Here is a 24,273-nt window from a genome sequence, read left to right as displayed (position 1 = left end):
AGAGATGTACAATTTGGGACATGCTCAAGCTGACTTGCCCCAAATGGTAGAGTTAGAAACATACCAGGGGATTCCAATTCAATCCCATCAAGGTGGCATGTACCAATGCCATCTCACTAGTTCAAGTGATCAATTTCAGTTCAATTGATCATAATGAAAGGACTAAGAGTCAAAGGGAGCACATAAACAAGTCTAGTACCTGCTAACACTAACCGATAGAATAAATAAAGGGGAGAGTGATCCAACATGGGAAGCGAGATACTCAGCAGACTCATAGAATGGCAGATGTCCTAAACAGCACTCTGGCCTCAGAATCAGCCCTAAAGGCATTCTGATCTGGCTGAAAAGCCCACGAGAGTATTTCAGGCATGGAAAGCCAAGACACTCTGGCAAAAAAAAAAAAAAAAAAAAAAAAACCTAAATGAAAGATCTCTGTGAGATCCCAGTGGAAAGAACAGGTCTTCAAAGAAGGAGGTACCTTTCTCTGAAGGGAGGAGAGAACCTCCACTTTTGATTATGACCTTGTCTAAACAAGATAAGAGTCGGAGAACTCAAAAGGCTTCCATAGCCTTGGAAACTCATGACTGGAGCATAGGGAGATTACTGATGCCATAAACAGGAGTGTCAATTTGTAAAGTCAACAACAGGAGTCACTGTGCACTTACTCCTCATGTAGGATCTCTGTCCTTAATGAGACTTAATGCTATAACAAGTACTCAAACAGTATATTTCACTTTGTGTTTCTATGGGGGTGCAAACTGTTGAAATCTTTACTTAATGTATACTAAACTGATCTGTAAAAAAAAAAAAAAAGAAGAAATTATCAATTCCCAACTTGACTCTCACTGGGATGAAACATGACAATAGGTCTGATCTGATTTCATCATCATTTAAAAAATCATCTATTATTTTTCACTTTATGTTTCTGTGTGGGAGCAAACTGTTGAAATCTTTACTTAATGTATGCTAAACTGATCTTCTGTATATAAAGAGAATCGAAAATGAATCTTGATGTGAATGGAAGGGGAGAGGGAGTGGGAAAGGGGAGGGTTGCAGGTGGGAGGGACGTTATGGGGGGGAAGCCATTGTAATCCATAAGCTGTACTTTGGAAATTTATATTCATTAAATAAAAGTTAAAAAAAAATTTTTGTGTCAACCCTGACTGTTAAGAAAAAGGTTCTAAAAATTCCCCTATCAGTTTAATGAAAAATGAAACATAATTTATTTTCCCAACTTAGCAGAGATCTTTTCCAAAGAAGGCAACAGTCTTATCTCCCAACACATAATTACAATGCGACTTTGACTCCCATAGCAAGATGGGATCTACGAGTATTTTACTTTCCCATGAACCTGAGTGGGTTCATCAAAGACATGGGAGTGATGCTGCATGACTCTAAGGCTAGATCACAACAAGACTTGCTCTCTTGGACACTCACTGTTGAAACCGAGCCACCAGGTTGGGAGGTGCCCAAGCAACACAAGGCTGCTACAGGTCAGACAACAGCCTCAGCTGAGGTTCCAGCCCAAAGCCAGCATCAACTGCCAGAACCTGACTACACAGTCTTCAGGTGAATCCCAGTGTTTGGTTACCATCAGCCTCTATGTCTTTCCAGCTGAGGCCCAAGACACTGAGAAACAGTGACAAACACTCCTGGGGGCCACTCTGAGGTCCTGATCACAGAATCCAGAGCATTATAAAATGGGGAGATTTGTTGTAACTGGAATACTGACTGTAAGTCAGTTTCAGCCAAGTTCAGGTTCACAACTATGCACATCACTTCTTTTAGGGGTACACAGAACAATAGATACCTGCACTACATGAGCTCTGAAGGACCCATTGTACCTTCTCTGCCCTACTCTTCCTCAAATACGACTCTAGTTCCTTGTCCTCTGATATACAGCCATCTCTCTGCTACACCAGCTCTGTCCTGTGCATCTCACTTTATCATGCAACAGACACAGAGGGCCATTGATCGCTGTAGTGCAGTGAGCTAAAGGCCCGGCCTGCAGTGCTAGCATCCCATATGGGCACCAGTTCTAGTCCAGGCTGCTCCTCTTCCAATTCAGCTCTCTGCTATGGCCTGGGAAAGCAGTACAAGATGGCACAAGTCCCTGGGCCCCTGCACCTGCATGGGAGATCAGAAAAAACTCCTGACTCCTGGCTTCAGCTCAGCTCAGCTCTGGCCATCACAGTCATTTGGGGAGTGAATCAGTGGATGGAAAATCTCTCTCTCTGGCTCTTCCTCTCTCTGTAACTCTTTCATAAATAAAATAAATCTTAAAAAAAAAGACACAGAAGCTACCAGAAAACAGGATGATGGGCACCTGCATTTGTCCTAGTGGTTATGAGACCCACATCCCACACAGGAGCACCTGGACTTGATTCCTGGCTACAGCTTCTCATTGCAGCTTCTTCCTAATGCAGACCCCAGAAGGCAGTGGGGATGTCTCAAGTAACTGGGTACCTGCCACCTACACGGGAGACCTGGGTTGTGTTCCTGGTTCTCAGCTTCAGCCTGGCTCATCCTTGGCCACTGTGGGTGTTTGGGATGTAAGCTAGCAGATAGAAATTCTCTCTCCCTATACCTTAAAATAAATTTAAAAAAATTTTAAGATGAAAGTAAACAAGCTGAATCTGAATAACCCAGGAGGTATAAAAAATTCTAAAGCACTCTCTTTCAAATATCTTCATCATGGATTGGCGCTGTGGTGTAAAGCCACCACCTGCAGTGCTGGCATCCGATTTGGGCATCGGTTCAAGTCCTGGCTGCTCCACTTCTGATCCAGCTCTCTGCTATGGCCTGGGAAAGCAGAAGATAGTCCAAGTCTTTGAGCCCCTGCACCCATGTGGGAGACCAGGAAGAGGCTCAGCTCCTGGAATTGCAGCCCTCTGGGGACTGAACCAGCAGATGGAACACCTGTCTCTCTCCCTCTGCCTCTCTGTAACTCTGCCTTTCAGATAAATAAATAAATCTTAAATAAATCTTCATCAGCTAAGCCTAAATCTGATTTTGAGAAGTGAAAACAATCATTTAGTGAATACTACAGATAATCAAGCTGGGTATTTACAGGTTGTAAAAATTGAGGCATGACTTCCAAGGAAGGGAATCCAACCCCACATCATCTCCTAGGAACCTCCAGAGGCAGTTCCAGCAGTGTTCACTGTAAGTACTAATAAGAAAACCAGCCATTAGACACTAAACTACTGAAACAAAGAGCTAACACGGCAATGTGAGCTGATACCGCATTCTGGTCTGATCCTTCTCTAAGGTACTGTGCAGGCCAGGCATGCGTAGCTGGGGTCTAGAATTATACTACCTGTTTGGGGGTGCAGCATCTCAGCTGAGAACACAAACTCCAATCTGGAGCTGGAGTAGAGGTAGTAGTTGAAATTCACAAAGAGAAAATGTCCACACAAGATCAGCCTTCAAACAAAAAGCACAAAGTAGTGCAGTGCCATCAATACATGGCAATCAAGAAACAAAGCGTGGGAAGGGAGATTCAGGCCTGAAATAAAATAACGGTCTGAAAGGATTTTTAAAAAGATGTAAAAGTCTGTAAAACTATTTAGAACACCAGCGAGAATAAGAAATAGTATTCATGGAACAAAACAGTTGGATATAAAAAGGCAGGCAAACAAACAAAAAAAATTAGGCAATAAAAAGTCTTTAAACTGAAAACTCAAAAGATAAATACTAGACTGGAAACAAAGAGGATGACATTCAAAAAATTAAGAAAACCTCTCAGAAATCAGTTCATTTAAAGTAAAAGTAAATACAAAATAGAAAAAAAGGAGCTTGGTGGGCACTTAACCTAGCAGTTGAGACACACACATCCATGTCAGCACACCTAGGTCACCTGGCTCTGGCTCTGGCTCCAGCCTCCTGCTAATGCTGACTCTGGGAGGCAGCGGTGACAGCTCCAGTAATCTGATTCCTGCCTCCCACTTAGAAGACTCGGATAGCATCCCAGGCTCCCAGCTTCAACCCCAGTCCAGCCCAGGCATTCTGGGATGTGAAACAGCAAATGCAAGTGTTCTCTCTGCCTCTCAAATAAATAATTTTTCAAAAGAAAAAAGAAGGCTAAGAGAAAAGGATGAGAGATGAAGAAACACTAATCTACAGAAGGAAAGGAGGAAAAAAAATCCGTCAAACATGTTACTAACATCAGGGCCACTGTGGCACAGCAGGCTAAGCTGCTGCCTGTGATGACAGCACTCCCTATGAGTGCCAGTTTGAGTCCCAGCTGCCCCACTTCTGATCCAGTTCCCTGCTAGTGCTCCTGGGAAAGCAGCTGACCATGGCCCAAGTACCTGGGCCCTTGAAAAACACATGAGACCCAGATGGAGCTCTGGGCTCCGGGCTTTGGCCTGGCCCAGGCCTGGCTACTGCAGCCATTTAGGGCATGAACCAGCAGATGAAGATGTCACTTGTTCTCTCTTCTTCTCTCTGTAACTCTGCCTTTTCAATAAATAATTTTTTTTAAAAAAGTTAACTTCTAATGACACCAAAAGAGACAGATATAAATATGTGTGTGTATGGACACACATACACATCAACTCCTGATTTTCTTTTTAAGATTTATTTATTTATTTAAAACAGTTAGAGAGAGACAGAGAGAGGTCTTCCATCCAATGGTTCACTCCCCAATTGGCCGCAATGGCCGGAGCTGCACCAATCTGAAGCCAGGAAACAGGAGCTTCTTCCAGGTTTCCCACATGGGTGCAGGGGCCCGAGGACTTTGGCCATCTTCTACTGCTATCCCAGACCATAGCAGAAGCTGGATCGGAAGTGGAGCAGCCGGGTCTTGAACCGGCGCCCATATGGGATGCTGGCGCTTCAGGCCAGGGCTTTAACCCGCTGTGTCACAGCGCCGGCCCCAACTCCTGATTTTCAATACATAGAAAAGATAATAGATGTACAGATGTACACACACGCCAAAGACATACATATCCTTGCTTCTGTCCACAGGAGTGCCTCAGAGCAATGGTACCCTAACAACCACACCTGGCTCCCAGATTTTGGCTGAAAAATGCCATTCCCTATGAAAGGAAGCAAGGGCAATTTAGAAGAGCTGCTGATTTCTGTTACAGATAGGAATCCACATTAATACGCTCATGAATACATGAGCAAATACAAGGGACAGAAGTCTTTACATGGTTTCCCAGCACCTGTCTGCAAAGCCCTCACAATGGGCAAGAGCACAGCTTTCAGTGGAGAAGCCCGGCGGGCTCCACCTTCCTCAGTGATACAGTGAACTCCATCAGGAACAGGGCCAAGGGAAACCCTGCGTCGTCTGGCAGGACGGGACGGGATGAACAGCCCAAGGCAAGGCTGAAGGACACGGCGCGCAGTCAGGTAAGGCATCAGGAAGGACCGGGGAACAGCTCCCGACGGCAGCAGTTGGCTCCAGGTCACCAACAACATCCTTGCACCTCGTATGCTGCAGAGAATGTGTCAGCAAATTTAAACCATGAGAATCTGATCAAAAGAACAAATTTTAGGATTAAAGCTTGAAATAAAACTCCAAATTACATGATTTCTGTTCTTATTGGTGCTTTAAAGAACAAAATACCTGGGTGGGGACAGGAATGTGAGTGACATTTAAAAAATCATTTCCACAGTCTACAACTGCCACTTCTTCATACCTTATAGAAAAATACATTTTAAATAAATAACTCTTTAAAAAAAGATTTATTTGAGAGGTAGAATTACAGACAGAAGAAGAGACAGAGAAAAGTCTTCCATCTGCTGGTTCACTCTGCAAATGGCTCCAACAGCCAGAGCTGGGCCGATCCGAAGCCAGGAACCAGGAGGCTTTTCCGAGTTTCCCACATGGGTGCAGGGGCCCAAACAATTGGGCCATCTTGTGCTGCCTTCTCATATGCATTAGCAGGAAGCTGGATCACCAAGACTTGAATTGGCACTCTGTGTCACAAGCAGCCACTCAACCCACTCCACTACACCACAACACTGCCCCCAGTTTTAGACGTTTTGTTTATTTGAAAGGCAGAGTACAGGGAACAAAGAGAGACAAAGAGAGAGATCTTCTATCTGTTGACTCACTATCCAAAGGATATTCCTTTTGCTGATTTAAAGTCACTGAAAAGTGGATTTTCCTCAAATTGAGTTTCACAGCTAAAACAGATTGCAATTTCGAGGTTGCAATTTCCTTAGAACTGATGAATATTTGAGCAAAGTTAAAGATGTTCATCTAATAAATTGATTGCTGTGAGGTACAGGCTAAGACTGCCATCCACATGGGAGACCCTGATGGAGTTCCAGGTTCCTGATTTTGGCCCGGCCCAGCTCTGATTGTTGTGGCCATTTGGGAAGTGAACCAGTGAATGGAAGATCTCTTTACTTTTTATTTACTTTTTTAAGATTTATTTTATTTATTTGAAAGAGTTACACAGAGAGAGAAGGAGAGGCAGAGAGAGAGAGAGGCCTTCCAATCGCTGGCTCACTCCCCAAATGGCAGCAATGGCTGGAGCTGTGCTATCCGAATGAAGCCAGGAGCCTCCTCCGGGTCTTCCCACGTGGGTGCAGGGGCCCAAGGACTTGGGCCATCCTCTACTGCTTTCCCAGGCCACAGCAGAGAGCTGGATTGGAAGAGGAGCTGCCGGGACTTGAACTGGCACCCATATGGGATGCTGGCACTGCAGGTGGCGGCTTTACTCACTACACCACAGCGCCGGCCCCAGAAGATCTTTTTCAACTCTCCTTCTCCATCACTCTGCCTTTCAAATAAATAAATATTTTTTTTTAAAGTGTGTTTAAAACTTATTCAAAAACTTACTTTGCAAATAACTTTAAGCTGCAGACATCTGGACTTCTGAAAACATAATGTTAACAAGAAACCAGAATTGTTTCGTCCTGGTCTCACGTAAACAAACTGTAGCAGTTTCAGGACCTTAAAACCTATCTCAGACTCATCAGGATTAAACTTTAAACAGTCCAAGTCTTTGTCTCCACATGGGGAAAAGTTGGCACAATAACTCCTATCAATACAGTAAGGTCGTGAACAATCTGAGAGAAATACAAGTTGGTCAGAGAATTCACTCACCTTCCATTCTTTGGAAATATTTTCCTTGCAAAAACATTGGCCAAAGAGTAAGAGCTGGGTTGAGTTTCTTGGAGGAGGCTGAGTTCATATTTAATCTTGGTTTCTCTACAGAATCCAGCTGCTGCTTCTCCATGGGTGACACATAACAAGCAAAATTCTTTGCAACCAGGTCGTCATTAACACAAACCTGCAGATGCGACACATTTCATGAAGGGTAAGACAGGATGGTCACATGACTGAAGAAAGCATTTCAGACTCAACTCAAGAGGACTTTACAGAACACAACATGGTAAAAGCTGATCTCAGGACTTCTGTTGTGGTAATGGTGAACTGAATACTTCTCACCGATCCTCCTGCTAAGAAAACAGCAATGATCTGTGTGAAATACAATCCTCGAAAAGGCACTAGAGAACCAACACCACCCAGCCAGGCAGAGATCTGGTGGGAAAACAAGGACAAAGCATTAACCATAAAAGGAAGACTGACAAATGAGATTTGATCAAACCGAAAACTCTGCTCTTCCAAAGACAGTGACAAGATGGGGCAAAACATTTTAAAGCCAGGTGCCTGAATAGACATGTACCTAGAATAAATACAGAGAGAACATGTATCTCTCTGAAACTCAATGAAAAGAGAACTACCCAATTAAAAACGGGCAAAAGGTCTCAATGTCACTGAAGACGACAGAGGATGGCAAAAAAGGATGTGAAAACATTTTTTGTTTTTGGGGAACGGCAAACTTAAACCCCTGGGAGCCACCACTACTCATCTTTCAGAACAAGCACAGAGCATCAGAAAGGAAGTGGAGAGGGGCAGTCGTCGCTGTGCAGTGGATTAAGCACTGTGGCATCCTGTATCAGAGTGCCAGCTCAAGTCCTGGCTCCTCCGCTTCCAAACCAGCTTCCTGCTAATGTGCCGGGGAAGGCAGCAGAGGATGACCCAAGAGCTCATGTCCCTGCCACCCATGTAAGAGACCTGGACAAAGTTCCAGGTTGCTGGCATCAGCTTGGCCCAGTCCTGACTGTTGTAACCATTTGGTGGAGTGAATCAGTGGAGGATCTCTCTCCCTCTCTACTACTCTTCCTCTCAAATACATAAATAAATCTCCTCCTCCTCCCTCTTTCATTACCAGTCCCATTCTCCACTGAAATCCAGTTTGATTAACTTTATGCACAGAAGATCAACTCTGTATTAAGTAAAGAGTTCAACAATTGGAACAACCACAACAAAACAAAAACTGTTCCTCAACAGTCCAGACAAGGGCTTTTTCAAAGTCTTCGTATCTTGAAGTTAATTTCATTTTATTTTTAGAAATTTAGTAACTTTAAAAAAGCACCCAAGAATGATATGTCTCTTGTGAGCACTCAGACATAATTATAACTCTTTGAGGACAGAGGTCCTGCATGGGAAGTTAGTGCACAGTGATTCCTGTAGTTAATTTAACAATTAACACTCTTATGTATAACATCAGTGATCACCCAAGGCTCTTGACATGAGCTGCCTAGGCTTTGGAGCCTGTTGAATCCACAAACTCCATCAGTATTTAGACAAGGCCATCAGCAAAGGAGTTCTCTCCTCCCTTCATAGAAAAGTACCTCTTTCTTTGATAACTACTTCTTTCCACTGGGATCTGACCTACCGAGGTCCTTCACGTAGGACATTTTTGCCACAGTGTCTCGGCTTTCCATGCCTGAAATGCTCCTGTGGGCTTTTCAGCCAGACCAGAATGCCTTAAAGGCTGATTCTGAGGTCAGAATGCTACTTAAAGTGACTGTCATTCAATCAGTCTGCTGTGTGGACTGCTTCTCATGTTGGAGCATTTACTCCTTATTAATTTCATCTATTATTATTACGAGACAGTTAAATTGTATCCAATCACTTTAACATTTAAGATGGTATTTTTATCACCAAGCTTAAGGGGATTTGGGGTCCCATGGCAAGTTTTTAAACTGTACCCTTAGAAGTAAGCTTAGGAGCTGATCTTCTGTATAATAAGATAATCGAAAATGAATCTTGATGTGAATGGAAGGGGAGAGGGAGTGGGAAAGGGGAGGGTTGTGGGTGGGAGGGACGGTATGGGGGGGAAAGCCATTGTAACCCACGAGTCGTACTTTGGAAATTTATATTCATTAAATAAAAGATAAAAAAAAAAAAAAGAAGTAAGCTTAGGGCCGGCGCCGTGGCTCAATAGGCTAATCTTCCGCCTAGTGGCACCGGCACACCAGGTTCTAGTCCCGGTCGGGGCGCTAGATTCTGTCCCGGTTGCCCCTCTTCCAGGCCAGATCTCTGCTGTGGCCAGGGAGTGCAGTGGAGGATGGCCCAAGTGCTTGGGCCCTGCACCAGCATAGGAGACCAGGAGAAGCACCTGGCTCCTGCCTTCGGATCAGCGCGATGCGCCAGCCACAGCGGCCATTGGAGGGTGAACCAACGGCGAAAGGAAGACCTTTCTCTCTGTCTCTCTCTCACTGTCCACTCTGCCTGTCCAAAAAAAAAAAAAAAAAAAAAAAAAAGTAAGCTTAGGGGCTGGCGATGTGGCATAGGAGGTAAAGTTGTGGCCCACAGTGTGGGCATCCTATATGAGCACTGGTTTGAGTCCCTGCTGCTCCACTTCTGATCCAGCTCTCTGCTATGGCCTGGGATAGCAGTGGAAGATGGCTCAAGTCTTTGGGCCCCTGCAACCATGTGGGAGACCTGCAAGAAGCTCCTGGCTTCAGATCAGTTCAGTTCCAGCCATTGTGGCCATCTGGGGAGTGAACCAGCAGATGTAAGACACTCTCTCTCTCTCTCTGCCTGTCAATTACACTTCAACTGATTGTCTTTTAGGTGCTTTGTTAATTATCACAGATCAGGGAGGGGGGGGGAGAGGGAGGAGGGAGGAGGGAGTCTTCCATCTGCTGGAGGGAGGAGGGAGGAGAGAGGAGGGAGGAGGGAGTCTTCCATCTGCTGATTCACTCCCCAATTGGTCACAATGGCCAGAGCTGTGCTGATCCACTCCCCAATTGGTCACAATGGCCAGAGCTGTGCTGATCCACTCCCCAGTTGGCTGCAATGGCCAGAGCTGTGCCAATCTGAAGCCAGGAGCCAGAAGCTTCTTTAGGGTCTCCCACGTGGGTGCAGGAGCCCAAATACTTGGTCCACTTTCTGCTGCTTTCCCAAGCCATGGCAGAGAGCTGGATCAGAATTGGAGCAGCTGGGACTGAACCAGCACTCACATGGGATGCAGGCATTGCTGGCGGCAGCTTTACATGCTACAGCACAGCGATGGCCCCTCCAGAAATTTTTTTTTTATTTCTCTTTCTGGATTTCTTCAATGACCCACTGTTCATTCAGGAGCATGCTGTTCAGTCTCCATGTGTTTGCATATGTTCTAGAGATTTCTGAGTTGCTGATTTACAGCTTTTCTGCATTGTGGTCTGAGAAGATGCATGATATGATTTCAATGTTTTTCAATTTGCTGACTTGCTTTATGGCCTAGCATGTGGTCAATCCTGGAGAAAGTTCATGCACTGGTGAGAATAATGTGTATTCTGCAACTGTAGGTTGAAAAGATCTATGGGTATCTGTTAGTTCCACTTGGTCTATATTGTCAATTAACTGTTTCCTTGCTGATTTTCTGTCTGGTGATCTGTCCATTGCTGAAAGGGAGTTTTGAAGTCCCTCATTATTACTGTATTGTCTCCTTTTAGATTCCTTAACATTTTTTTTAAATAGCAATGGCCCTGTAATTAGGTGCATATATGTTTTTAACAGTTCATCTTCCTGTTTAATTGATCCCTTAATCATTACATAGGGACCTTCTTTGTCTCCTAGCAGCTTCTGTGTTAAATTCTATTTTGTCAGATGTTAGGATGGCTATACCAGCTCTTTTGTGGTTCTGTTAGCATGGAATATCTTTTTCCAATCTTTCACTTTCAGTTCACATGCATCCTTGTTGGTGAAATGTGTTTCTTGTAGGCAACAAATACAAAACATTCTGCCAATCTGTGCCCTTTAACTGAAGAGTTGAGTCCATTTACATTCAAAGTGACTATTGATAAGCAAAAATTTCACCCTGCCATTTTCCCATAAATACTCCTATTGTTTCCTTTGGATTTCCTTTGTATTTTTACTGAAAGATTTTCTGCCTTCATCTTCTTTCACAGTTATACCCATGTTTCTGTGTTTCTTTGTGTAGCACATCTTTAAGCATCTTTTGCAAAGCTGGACAGGTGGTGACAAATTCTTTCAATTTCTGTTATGGAAGGTCTTTATTTCACCTTCATTTTAAATGACAGCTTTGCAGGGTACAGTATTATGGGTTGACAGTTTTTTTTCCTCTTAAGCCTTGGAATTTATCTCATCATTTCTCTCCTAGCCTGTAGGGTTTCTGATGGTAAGGTTGCTGTGAGTCTAATTGGAGATCCTCTGAAATTTCTCTCATGTACATTTTACAATCTTTTCCTTATGTTTTACTTGGGAGAGTTTGATTACAATGTGTCATGGTGAAGATCTTTTCTGGTCATGTCTAATTAGCTCTATGTGCTTCCTGTACTTGGATGTCCCTTTCTCCAAATTGGGGATGTTTTCTGTTATTATTTCACCAAAAAGGCCTTCTAATCCTTTCTCTTTTTCCACACCTTCAGGAACTCCTAGAACCCATATGTTGGGTCATTTGATAGGATCCTTAAGATTCCCAACAATGCTTTTTAGTTTTCCAATTTCTTCTCACTTTTGACATGACTGTATAATTTCCTGCAATTTGTCTTCTAAAGTCAGATATTCTTTCTTCTGCTTCATCGATTCTGTTGTTAAGGCTTTCCACTGCATTTTTTATTTGTTCATTCAATTCTTTATTTCCAAAATTTCATCTTGCTTTAAGATCTCAATTTCGTGGGATAAATATTCTTTCACATCATGTATGGATTTCATTAGTTCGTGCATTTGCTTCTGATAACTTCTAAGTAATCCTACGATCAATTTTTTTTAATTCTCTTTCTGGCATTTCTTCAATCTCTTCATCTTCACAATCTAGTATTGAAGTGTTATGATCTTCTGAGGGCATCATGTTGTCTTCCTTATTCTTGTTTCTTGAATTGGTGCATTTATTTGGCATTTCTTAAGATTAACTCATTGATTTCTTCGTTTTTAGCTGTGGTGGCTTTTATCTTTGGACTATGCCTCTGTGGATTAGTGGAGTATTTTTTTCAGCAGATACCTAGAGGCACAAGGTGGGTATGGCCAGGGGCTCTGTTCCAGGCTGAAGGGAGTATCTTAGGTGACACTGGGTTGGGTGTGGTAAGTCTTTATTATTATTTTAATCAGAGGGGAGGTTTGTTCTGCTCTGTTGGCATAGACTCAGCTCACCTCCTCTCTTCCAATGACACCAGTGCCTGGGCACTAGCTAGGATCACACAAAGGATCTTTGCAGGCCTTGGTATAAGTAGATTCCCCAGCAATGTCCTTCACCAGGTAACCAGGGAGCCCTGAGCATGTGGAGTCTCCCACAGTGACTCCCCAAAGTCCCAGCCACACCTTGAGCCCTCCCACACAGCCTATCTGTTCTCACAGTCCTGGCATAAAAGCCTCCCACAGTCATGAGCATCCAGCCCCCATTAGTTCTCCCCACCAGACTCAGAAGTCTCTGCTTGTCTGGTCCTGTGTGCAGACACAACCTGGCGCAGCTGTTATGTATGTCCAAAATAGTGCCTGCTCTCTATTTGCTTCTTGCAGGATGCCGTTGTAGGGTGATTGGAGAGAGAGAAACATGCTCCCCCCTTTTCCTCCTCTAGTTTGGCAGGTATGCCATCCTCCACAGAGCTCCAAGCCAGATTCTCTCTAGGCTTTTCCTGTAGCTTTATCACCACTGGTTTGAGCTGCTGCAGTCTAGTCTCACCTCAGTCTCCAAAGCTGGTGCTGATGCTCTTGGTGCTGGGGTCCTCAACTGTGGGCATTTACACCCTCCCTACTGTGTCCCTCTAATTTGCATGGAATTTCCTCTGTCGATTTCTCCCTAATTCTTCCCTGAGACTGCACTATCCCCACTTTTTAAAAAACTATCTTCTCCTGGACTAGAGCAGTAATCTCCCTCTCTACTCTGCCATCTTAATCTAATCTGATAAATAAATCTTTAAAACAAAGAGGAAGCAGAGAAATTGGAACCTATACATTGCCTTTGGAAATGTAAAATGATATACTTTGGAAAACAATTTGGCAGTTCCTAAATATCTACAGTATTATCCATGACTTACACAAAATAATATTCTTTTTAAAAGATTTATTTATTTATCTGAAAGTCAGAGTTACATACAGAGAGGCAGAGAGGCAGAGAGAGAGAGAGAGAGAGAGGGGTCTTCCATCTGCTGGTTCACTCCCCAACTGGCCGCAATGGCCGGAGTTGCACCAATCCTAAACCGAGAGCCAGGAACTTCTTCCAGGTCTCCCACATGGGTGCAGGGGCCCAAAGGACTTGGGCCATCTTCTACTGCTTTTTGAGACCATACCAGAGAGCTGGATTAAAAGTGAAGCACCCAGGACTCTAACCGGTGCCCATATGGGATGCTAGCACTATAGGCAATGGCTTTACCCACTGTGCCACAGTGCCGGCCCACCCAAAATAATATTCTAGGTATTTACTCAAGAGTCACAAAAGCACAGGTCCACAGGAAGACTTTTACATGAATATTGGTAACAGCCCCAAGCTGGCCACAACTCAAACACCATCAATAAGTGCAGGAATAAATGCACACATATCACATCCCTACAACAGGAGACCACTGACACACGCAACAACATGGAAGTATCTTAAAATCATCTTGAAAGAAAGCTGCCAGCCCAAAAAACAGAACACCCTGGGACACATGCTGGTGTTTCCTTTGTGAGCCTAAAGAGGATTATTGGCCCTAATCCTCTTTCTCTGGCAATCATGACCTCATGCATCCATTTTAAGTTCTCCCTCAGTTAAGCACAGACCTCCCAGCCTTCAGTCAAGGCAAGTCTTATAAGCACACCAACCCATGTGGTGAGAAAGACTTATTTTTAAACAGCAAGAATAAAGCAGTCAATAAAGGCTTTTTAAAACAAAGACATCTTACAAGGTTGGCCCTCATAATCAACAATCTGATAGTTTTCTGCTTGTTTGTTTTCACCAAAGCATAAAATAAACAATGAAAAATAACAGATAAAAATCAACCAGAATGTGAGAAACCCAAAATGCAAAATAAACACTAACATTGAAGAAGTTGTGAAAGAAAAACACTAACATCAGTAACTTTTAAAACAGTATTTTGGCTGTATATAATAGGCTAAAGACAAATCTCTTAGAGCAATGTTGGCATTTGAGATTTCTTTATGTGAATCAGGTAAGTATACTGTTAGAATAAAGTGTCAAGAACAAGGAAAGTGGCAAGTGTTGGGGTACAGCGAGTTAAGCCACCATCTGTGGATGCCAGCACCCCCTACTGGAGCACTGGCTCAAGTCCTTGCTGCTCTGCTTCCAATCCGATTCCCTGCTGACGTACCTGGGAAGGCAGTGGAAGATGGTCCAAGTGCTTGAACCTGCCCCTTATACCCATGTAAAGACCCAGTTAGAGTTTCTGGCTCCTGGATTCAGCCTGGCCCAGCCCTGGGCATTGCAGCCATTTGGAGAGTGAACCAAGCATAAGGAAAATCTCTTTTTCTGCATCTCTCCCTCTGTCTCTGTTTCAAATAAATAAGTATAAAAAAAAAGGAAAGGGGAGGGTTAGGTTGTTGGACTGAAATCAAAGTATCAGAGTCCTTAACATAAGTATAGATAGATAGGTTAGCAATAAAGACATGTGTGTGTGCATGTACACACAGTTATAAAGTGTGTGTGTACATGTTTGTATTCCTAACTCTTTCTGCTGAGAGGAATGACAATCTCTTTCATCCCAGTAGCAGCAAACACACCTATGCCCTCATCTGGGTATCTAAATGTCATTTTTTAACAAAAGGAACCAGAGTTTCTTGAAGAAGTGGTTGATTATACAGCTGGGTCTGGAAAATGATCTTGGGGCCCCAGAAAACTGTGTGTAAACAATGAGGGGTCACAATGGAAGAACACAAGGAAGCCCTTAATGACCCAAACTTGAGACAACTGAGCAAGATGGTAATGATAATTTGAGGGGATTACAACCCTCCAAACAAAACAAATAATCCAAAGTCCATACTAACAGAAATTGCTGAATACAATCAGTAAGTGAGGAAGAAGGGATAGTTTTTTCATTAAAAATGTAGAGGCAGGCATTTGGTACAGTGGTTATTTATGTCACCACTTGGGATGCCTGCATCCCATATCAAAGTGCCTGGTCTGAAACCCAGCTCTGCTTTCAATTCAGCTTCCTGCTAATGCAGACCCTGGGAGCCAGCAGATGACGATTCCAGAATTTGAGTCCTGGTAACCCATACGGGGAGACCCAGATTGAGTTCCTGGCTCCCTGCTTTGGCCTGCCCAGGCTTAGTCAATGACAGCATTTGGAGAGTGACCCAGGATATTGAGGATCTCTGTCTCTCTGCCTTTCAAAGAAACAGAAAGATCAATAGGGGCCTGTGCTGTGTACAGTAGGCTAAGCCTCCACCTGCCACACCAGCATCCTGTATGGGGCCAGTTTGCATCCCAGCTGCTCCTCTTCCAAGCCAGCTCTCTGCTTATGGCCTTGGGAAGCAGTGAGAGATAGCCCAGGTGCTTGGGCCCCTGCACCCCTGTGAGAGAGCTGGAAGAAGCTCCTGGCTTCTGACTTCAGATCAGCTCAGCTCCTGCCACTGCAGCCATTTGGGGAGTGAACCAGCAGATGAAGACCTTTCTCTATGTCTTTCTCTGTCTATAACTCTACCTCTCAAATAAATAAAATATTTTTATTGTATTTTATTTATTTATTTTTGACAGAGACAGTGAGAGAGAGAGAGAGAGAGAGAGAGAGAGAGAGAGAGAGAGAAAGGTCTTCCTTTTTCCGTTGGTTCACCCCCCAAGGGGCTGCCACGGCCTGCCACCCAGTGCACTGTTCCAATCCAAAGCCAGGAGCCAGGTGCCTCCTCCTGGTCTCCCATGCAGGTGCAGGGGCCAAGCACTCAGGCCATCCTCCACTGCACTCCCAGGCCACAACAGAGAGCTGGTCTGGAAGAGGAGCAACTGGGACAGAATCCAGCGCCCCGACTGGGACTAGAACCCGGGGTGCCGGCGCCGCAGGCAGAGGATTAGCCTAGTGAGCCACGGGGCTGGCCAAGAAAATCTTTTTTAAAAAAGATAAATAAAGGACCAGTGCTGTGGTTCAACGGGTTAGGGCCTAGGCCTGTGGTGCCAGCATCCCGCATCCCATGTGGTGCTAGTTTGGATCTTGGCTGCTCCACTTCCAATCCAGCTCTATGCTATGACCTGGGAAGGCACCGGAGGATGGCCCGGGTCCTTGGGCCCCTGTGCCCATGTGGGAGGCCCAGGGAAGGTTCCTGGCTCCTGGCTTCAGGTCAACTCAGCTCTGGCCATTTCAGCTGGTTGGGCAGTGGACCAGTAGATGAAAGACCTCTCTCTCTCTGTCTCTCCTTCTCTCTCTGACTTTCAAATAGACAAATAAATCTTTTTAAAAAAAGATAATTAAAGTTTTAAAACTGTAGAAGGAATGATGAAAAAAGTGAACCTCACCGTAGCAAATTCAGAATGTCTGATAGGGCCTGGCGCTGTGGTGTTGCAGGTAAAGCTGCTGCCTGCAGTGCTGGCATGGCATACAGGTGCCAGTTCTAGTCCCAGCTGCCCCACTTCCGATCCAGCTCTCTGCTATGGCCTGGGAAAGCAGAAAATGGCCCAAGTCCCTGGGCTCCTGCACCTGTGTGTGAAACCCAGAGGAAGCTCCTGGCTCCTGGCTTTGGATCGGCGTAGCTCCAGCCGTCGCAGCCAGTTGGGGGGTGAACCAGTGGATGGAAGACCTCTCTCTCTCTGCCAACATGCACAACCTCAGTCTGATCATGAGAACATCAGGCCAAGTCAAACTGAACGTTCCTCTGCAGCATAACTGACCAGGACTCTTCAGAAGCGTCCAGGCCATGAAGGAAGACTGAAGAACTGTCCCAGACTCTGGGAGACTAACCAGACAGGACACTGGAGGCAAGCTGGAGGCCTGGCTCACACCCTGGACCAGAAAAAGGAAACCAGTGGGAACACTGCAACACTCCGGTGAGGGCCAAGGACACTTTAGCAGTATTTACTCATGTTAATCTGCCAGTTTTTGACTGCACTGCGGCTCTGTACGACGCTAACATTAGGAAAACAAGGTAAACCACATCCAAATAGCTCCATACTATTTTTGAAGCTCCTCTGAAAGTCCAAAATTATTTTAAAAAAAATTAAATTCATGAGGAAGGCACTGTGTGTGGGCTCCCGGAGGCCCTGGATCCACACCACCCTGCCGCTCTGACCCAGGTGCAGAACTGCACCAGGGCAGCAGCAGGTACTTCAGGAGGGGCTCATGTGTGCCATCTCCTTCTCTGCGCTTATGTGAATCCTTTAAAAGGCCACAAAATACACTGTGAACAAACCCCAGAGCAGGCGAGAGCAGTGAACTGACATGGTAGCAAATGAGTCATTTCTTTTTTTTTTTTTTTTTTCTTTTTTTGGACAGGCAGAGTGGACAGTGAGAGAGAGACAGAGAGAAAGGTCTTCCTTTTGCCGTTGGTTCACCCTCCAATGGCCGCCGCGGCCGGTGCGCTGCGGCCGGCGCACTGCGCTGATCCGATGGCAGGAGCCAGGAGCCAGGTGCTTTTCCTGGTCTCCCATGGGGTGCAGGGCCCAAGCACCTGGGCCATCCTCCACTGCACTCCTTGGCCACAGCAGAGAGCTGGCCTGGAAGAGGGGCAACCGGGACAGAATCCGGCGCCCCGACCGGGACTAGAACCCGGTGTGCCAGCGCCGCAAGGCGGAGGATTAGCCTAGTGAGCTGCGGCGCCGGCCCACAAATGAGTCATTTCTAAAAATCATAAGGAAACAACAATTCAGACTTATTACTATAATAATTTTTGCCCATCACTAAATAAAATGAAGTATTTTTTAAAAATAATCAATAGAAAATACACAGTCCTGGCTACTTTTAACTTAAGACTTTGAAATATTAAGATGATTTCTATGCTGCATGAATTACACTGTTTTACTTGGCATTTATTCACTGTTTTACTAAAGTAGAATTTAAAATAGAATTTAAAATTTAAAATACAACTTACTTTTTCATTTTTTATGGTTACATAAAGGTAAACCTCAAAAGTGTCTTCTTCCACAGCACATAACTTGGCTTCTACCTGGGTAGTTGCTAGATGGCACAAAAGAAAACTCAAATCAGCTGACATTAAAAGCGTTCTTGAGAAAATCATGGCTATTTCCCATCTGTTAATCTCTGCCAACCACGAAAAAGTTCCCAGTGCCAAAATGACCAAAGTCTTCCTAGGAGCCGTGAAAAAGGCTCTTCGGCCAGTGGTGTTATAAGTAAGCCCTTTATCCCATCAACAGCATCCTCCTGCCACCCTTCAAATGCCTCCCCCTCCAGGGTACTTCTTGGTCCTCCCAATGGTCGGCCTCATCCAAACCCCCATGCTCACTTCCCAGAAGCCCCAGAGAGCTCACAAGGGCCCAAATTCCAAATCTAGCGACCCTTCCAACCTCCAGTTCCTTCCAACATCAGAGCACTTGGTTTTCCTTTCCCCAGTGTTGCAGGACAGCTCAGAAGAGGAGGCAGGACTCAATTAGGTACCAGGCCGTCCCACAGGCATTTCACACTCCCTAACTCTTCTGAACAGCCTACAGCCTTAAGAAGCAGACAGAGTCACTAGGCTTCTGACTGCCAGGGGTCAGGACAGATGCCACAAGAGACACTGACATGAAATGAAGAGAGCCACTACACAGGTTGTCAATGACACTTTACACATCTTAAATCAGCAACTGATTATTATATAGCAAACACCCACTTCCTATAATCTCGCTCACTGAACAAAGCTAGGCTTTCCAGCAACTGCTGGTCTAATAACATCCGTGTCCATTTACTCTGCAGTGTTGCAGCTTCTATGCAAGCAAAGCAGTGGACACTATTCTCGTGCAGGCATCCCCCCCACAAAAGGCCCCCTTCTGATCAGCTGTCAGCTACTGACCTCCCCGTTCACCTACAAAGCTGCAGGGGTGCTGAGTACTGGGCAGAAGCAGCTGCAGGTACTTAGGGAAACCTGCCAAGAGGGTCAAACAGCCAGATAGGCACCTGGCCAAGCCTGCACCCACAGAAGGCTGAGCAACCTCGGCGGCAGTTCAAAGCAGGCTCTGAGTGCGCACCGGCTTACCTTTCAGGACATTCTGAAAGTACTGAACAGCGGCACTGTCCCACTTCTTGGCAGGTCTGAAACAGTGAACAGGGCAACTTCATTAAACAAAACCCCAAGGCTAGTACACTAACCTTGCTTTGTAAACCACACACAGGGCTCTTTCTGCATGACCAATCAAGCACACGATGCACACAACAGACAGCATAGCTCTGGCCCTGCTCTGGGTGGGGATAAAGACCCCAGCTACTTCCTGTGACACACCTCTCTCCACACTGCTGCTTGCACCAACACAAACTCACATCCCAGGGCCCCAGTGAGGTGACCTGTGCTCACCACCTGGCACTGCCTGCTGCAACATCAGTTACCTGTGACAAATCAAAACACAAGCTCCCTGGGGCAGCGATTCTGAGATCACTGCGTCTCCACAGGCTGGCACAGAGAGGGATCAGTACATGTCGGCTAAGCCAACAGTGTAGGGGCAGCTGTGGGGAAGCGGCTGCTATGGTCCTCACTCTGCCCACTAGAGCACCCATTCGCCACCTCCCATTTGATCTCTATCAACTTAACCTTTCTACATCTTGCCTATGCTTTGGAAAGAAAATCACAGGAAAAGGTATAGGCAGTAGAAAATCAGGAGAAACCAGTATTTAGAAGGAATAAAAATAAAATAAAAAGTCAAGATCAGAATAATATATTTACATTTCTCTTGTTTGGATCTATCAGATATGCTACCACCATACTTCAAGAGTTACTTTAGTTTTTTAAATGTTTATTCATTTTTATTTATTTGAAAGGCAGAGCATCAGAGAGGGCAAGAGAGAGAGAGAAATCTTCTATCTACTGGTTCACTCTCCAAATGTCTCCAACAACTGGGCCTGGACCATGCCGAAACCAGGAGCCCGGAACTCCACTCAGGTCTCCCTCACAGGTGGCAGGTACTCAGGATTCGATCCACCATTTGCTGTCTCCTAGGGCATTAGCAGGAAGCTGTCCTGGAAGTGGGCAGCCAGGACTTACATCAGGTACTCCAGTATGGAACCAAAGGTGCCCCAAGCAGTGGCTTAATCGGCTGTATCACAAGATCCATTCCTTCCAAGAGTTATTTTAAAGATCAAATGGGGGGGGCAGTTAAATCCAATAACCACATCGGTCATAGTCACCCATGAAAAAGACTCAAAGTGGTTAGGAGAGGGATATGGATTGGCAAAGAACCTCCACAGCTACTCCTAAGTTAATTCTGCAAACAAGAGAGCCTGTTCTCTTCCTAAGAAAGTCCATGCCCACAGAGGTGTCTAACCTCACGGACAGAGGGGAGGATCCAGGCTCACAGGGGTATGTAAGTGCATCCACAGAGGGCGAGATCCAGGCTCACAGGGGTGTCTAAGTGCACCGACAGAGGGCGAGATCCAGGCGCACAGGGGTGTGTACAGGCACTGACAGAGGGCAGGATCCACGATCACATGGGTATGTAAGTGCACCAATGGAGGGTGGGAAGGTCAAAGCCTGCACAGCCCACAGAGGCCTCCAGGAGGAAAGACGTGGGACAGAGGCAGGCATGTGGTCAACATTTTTTTAATGCTCCAGCAGTTTTATTTCATGAAAGCTTTTCTTTAGAATTACTCTACTACTTTTTTTTTTTTTTTTTTTTTTTTTTTTTTTGACAGGCAGAGTGGACAGTGAGAGAGAGAGAGAAAGGTCTTCCTTTGCCGTTGGTTCACCCTCCAATGGCCACTGCGGCTGGCGCGCTGCAGCCGGCGCACCGCGCTGATCCGAAGGCAGGAGCCAGGTGCTTCTCCTGGTCTCCCATGGGGTGCAAGGCCCAAGGACTTGGGCCATCCTCCACTGCACACCCTGGCCACAGCAGAGAGCTGGCCTGGAAGAGGGGCAACCGGGACAGAATCCGGCGCCCCGACCGGGACTAGAACCCCGTGTACTGACGCCACAAGGCGGAGGATTAGCCTATTGAGCCGCGGCGCCGGCCTCTACTACTTTTTATAAGTTTTTTTTTAAGTCAAAAGACACAGAGCTCTGGCCTGGGAGGGGGTGCCTGAGAATTCTACTCACAGCCAGTTTGACCAGCACCAACTCAGAGGCTGCCTCCTGCAGAACCCAGACCTTCAAAACCTGCTCGCGGGTAACTGATGGCACATAAATGCAGACACAAACTGAAGGCGTTTACTCATGATTCCTGTGACTTCAGAACCTGTACTTACACAATCTCGGCGCTGTCTTCACAGAAGTCAATGTGCAATGTAACAGGCTTCATGCAGTACAACCGGAACTTTTTTGCTCTGTAGGGAAGCTGCATAAATGATTCCACTGCAACTCGGATGCTGACAAATGAAGCAGAGAGAGTTCCATTATAAAACACACAACACAGAACAGACTCCTTTATAGCTCACCTAGGTCAGTAACATGCTTGCCGTAAAACAAAGTAAAGACATGCCTTTCTGATTCTAACACAGCCTCCAACAGATGCCTGGAGACATCTGGCCAAGGGAACAAAACTGCTTCTTGGAGGGTGGAAAAAATCTTCCTGTAAAAGCAGAGAGATCCTACATAGTGATTCAGTGTATCTGTGGCATCAAAATTTCATGGCACAGGGGCAGGAATTCAGGGAGAGTGTATCTGGTGAGGCTCCTCAGGTTAAGACACACTGTGCAGCTGGCACTGTGGTGCAGGTGAAGGCGCCACCCACGGTGCCAGTGTCCATGCGAGTGCCAGCTTGGGCCCAGATCCACTGCCGATCCAGCTCCTTGCTAATGCGCCTGGGACATCATGAAGACAATTCAAGTACTTGGGTCCCTGTGCCCACATGGGAAACTCAGGTGGAGTTCTGGGTTCCTGGTTTCAGCTTGGCTGTGGTGGGTATTTGCAGGAGTAAACCAAAGGATGAAAGATACACTTCTCTTTCTTTCTCTCCTTTTCTGTCACTCTGCCTTTCATACCACAAATCAGAAGGAAGGGAGGGAAGGAGGGAGGAAGAGAGGAAGGAGGGAAAGAAGGAACAGAAATACTGCACAGGGGCAGGCATGCGGCCTCCCTGCTGGGATGCTGCTTGGGATGCCCTGATCTCGAGTCAGAACACCCGGGCTCCAGTTCTTGTTCCACACCCAATCAGCCTCCTGCTGGTGCAGGCCCTGGGAGGCAGCAGGTGGCTGGGTCTCTGCCACCCACAGGAGAGACCACATTGAGTTTCCAGTTCCTGGCTCCAGCATGGCCTACCCAGGGCTGTTGTAGGTATTTTAGAAGTGAAACAAGAAGGCACGTGCTCGCGCGCTCGCTCTCTCTCTCTCTCTGTCTCTCTGCCTTTCAAATACATAAAAAGTGAAAAATAAAAGGAAACACTGAATAACAATGAATAAGCCTGTGAAATAAATTCCATTTACTACGTGACCAGAATTACTCCAACATTGCTGTCTATGAACAGATGTTTTAAAAATTAGTATTTGCCAACTTTGCACAAAACAGCTGATGGACGGCGAGGTGACAAGTAAGGCAAGCAACAGACATGTCAACGTATTTCCTCACCATCAAGCAGCTCTCTTCCCTGAAGCCCTACCCTTTGTCTTAGACAGGTTAGAGCTCTACTTAATCATTTGATTTTCTTGCCAAAAATAAACTCAAAACACCAAATACAAAAGGAAAAGCTCCCCAGATGGCTAAACACAGTAAGTACTTAAAAAAAAAAAAAAGACTTATTTATTTGAAAGAGTTGCACAGAGGGAGAGGGGGGAAGGGAGAGCGGGATTAAGAGGGGGAGGGGGAGGGGAAGGGGAAGGGGAAGGGGAAGGGAGAGGTCTTCCATCCACAGGTTCACTCTCCTATTGGTCACACTGGCTGGAGCTGTGCGGATCTGCAGCCAGGAGTAAGGAATTTCTTCCAGGTCCTCCTGCACACGGGTGCAGGGCCCAAGGACTTGGCTTTCCCAGGCCATAGCAGAGAGCTGGGTCAGAAGTGAAGCAGCCTGGGCTTTTTAACCGGCACCTATATGGGATGTCGGCTCTGCAGTTGGTGACTGTACCGCTATGCCACAGCGCTGACCCCAAGTACTTTTATAACAATTATGGTCACAGAGGTGCAGAATCCCAAGCTGGGGAGGCACCTACTTTTCCCTTGAGTATCTGCAAATCCTCCATGTCTGATGAGCCCTTCTGCCACGAAACTCCTCTACGTGAGAGACACCTCTTACTGCACCGAAGGCTAGCTGGCTCTGCTCTTTTTGCACTGGAATAAGAGCCCTTGTGTTTGCCTATTAAATGGACATCCTTTTACTCTGGGACAAACCATGGGACAATTATCACTAAACACCAACAGTGACTTGTGCTAGCTTTTTCTCAACATTTATTTATTTGAGAGGTAAAGTTATAGACAGAGAGAGGGGAAGACAGAGAGGTTGGTCTTCCATTCTCTGGCTCACTCCCCAAATAGCTACAATGGCCAGAGCTGGGCCAATCGGAAGCCAGGGGCTTCTTTGGGTCTCCCACGTGGGTGCAAGGGCCCAAGCACTTGGGTCATCTTCTGCTGTTCTCCAAGGCCATGAGTAGGGAGCTGGATTCAAAGTGGAGCAGCTGGGATCCGAACGGGTGCCCATACAGGATGCTGGCACGGCAGGCAGAGACTTAACCTACTATACCATAGCACCAGCCTCGTGTGCTGGCATGTTCCCTCCCCCCTCCCCGCCCAGAAACCATTTATTAAAACTTCATGCATTTTATCAATACAACTTTAGGAACACAGTGATGTGCTAATGTTTTCTAGTGAGCTGTGACATGCAGTCCCACAGTCAATGAAGGTTACAGTCAGGACGAGCCTGAACCGTCTCCACACCCTACGTGATAGCCACACCTTTACTCTGTGACGCAGAACAACCAGGAATACCCACTTGAGTATATAATCTGCTCTCTGCAACCTGAGGGTGGCCA

General features: G+C 45.8%; 1 protein-coding gene across 3 annotated transcripts in view; it reads right to left on the bottom strand.

Moving 5' to 3' along the window:
- Window positions 1-24,273, bottom strand: part of TDRD12 (tudor domain containing 12) — a 104,165-nt gene that overhangs the window by 61,290 nt on the left and 18,602 nt on the right. For 2 of the 3 annotated variants that reach the window (XM_070062518.1, XM_070062519.1), the window contains exons 4-7: window positions 21,562-21,681; window positions 19,367-19,422; window positions 18,266-18,351; window positions 7,067-7,253 (exon numbers count right to left, since the gene is read on the bottom strand). In XM_070062518.1, the coding sequence (XP_069918619.1) occupies window positions 7,067-7,253; window positions 18,266-18,351; window positions 19,367-19,422; window positions 21,562-21,681 (449 nt within the window). Of the gene's footprint in view, window positions 1-7,066; window positions 7,254-14,562; window positions 14,741-18,265; window positions 18,352-19,366; window positions 19,423-21,561; window positions 21,682-24,273 lie in introns of those variants that run through there. The other variant, XM_070062520.1, reaches the window with a different exon arrangement.

The sequence above is a fragment of the Oryctolagus cuniculus genome, chromosome 18 (genome assembly GCF_964237555.1).
Source record: "Oryctolagus cuniculus chromosome 18, mOryCun1.1, whole genome shotgun sequence".
NCBI lineage: Eukaryota > Metazoa > Chordata > Mammalia > Lagomorpha > Leporidae > Oryctolagus > Oryctolagus cuniculus.
The sequence above is the reverse complement of the archived record's forward strand: the minus strand, read 5'-3'. Positions and strand labels throughout refer to the sequence as shown.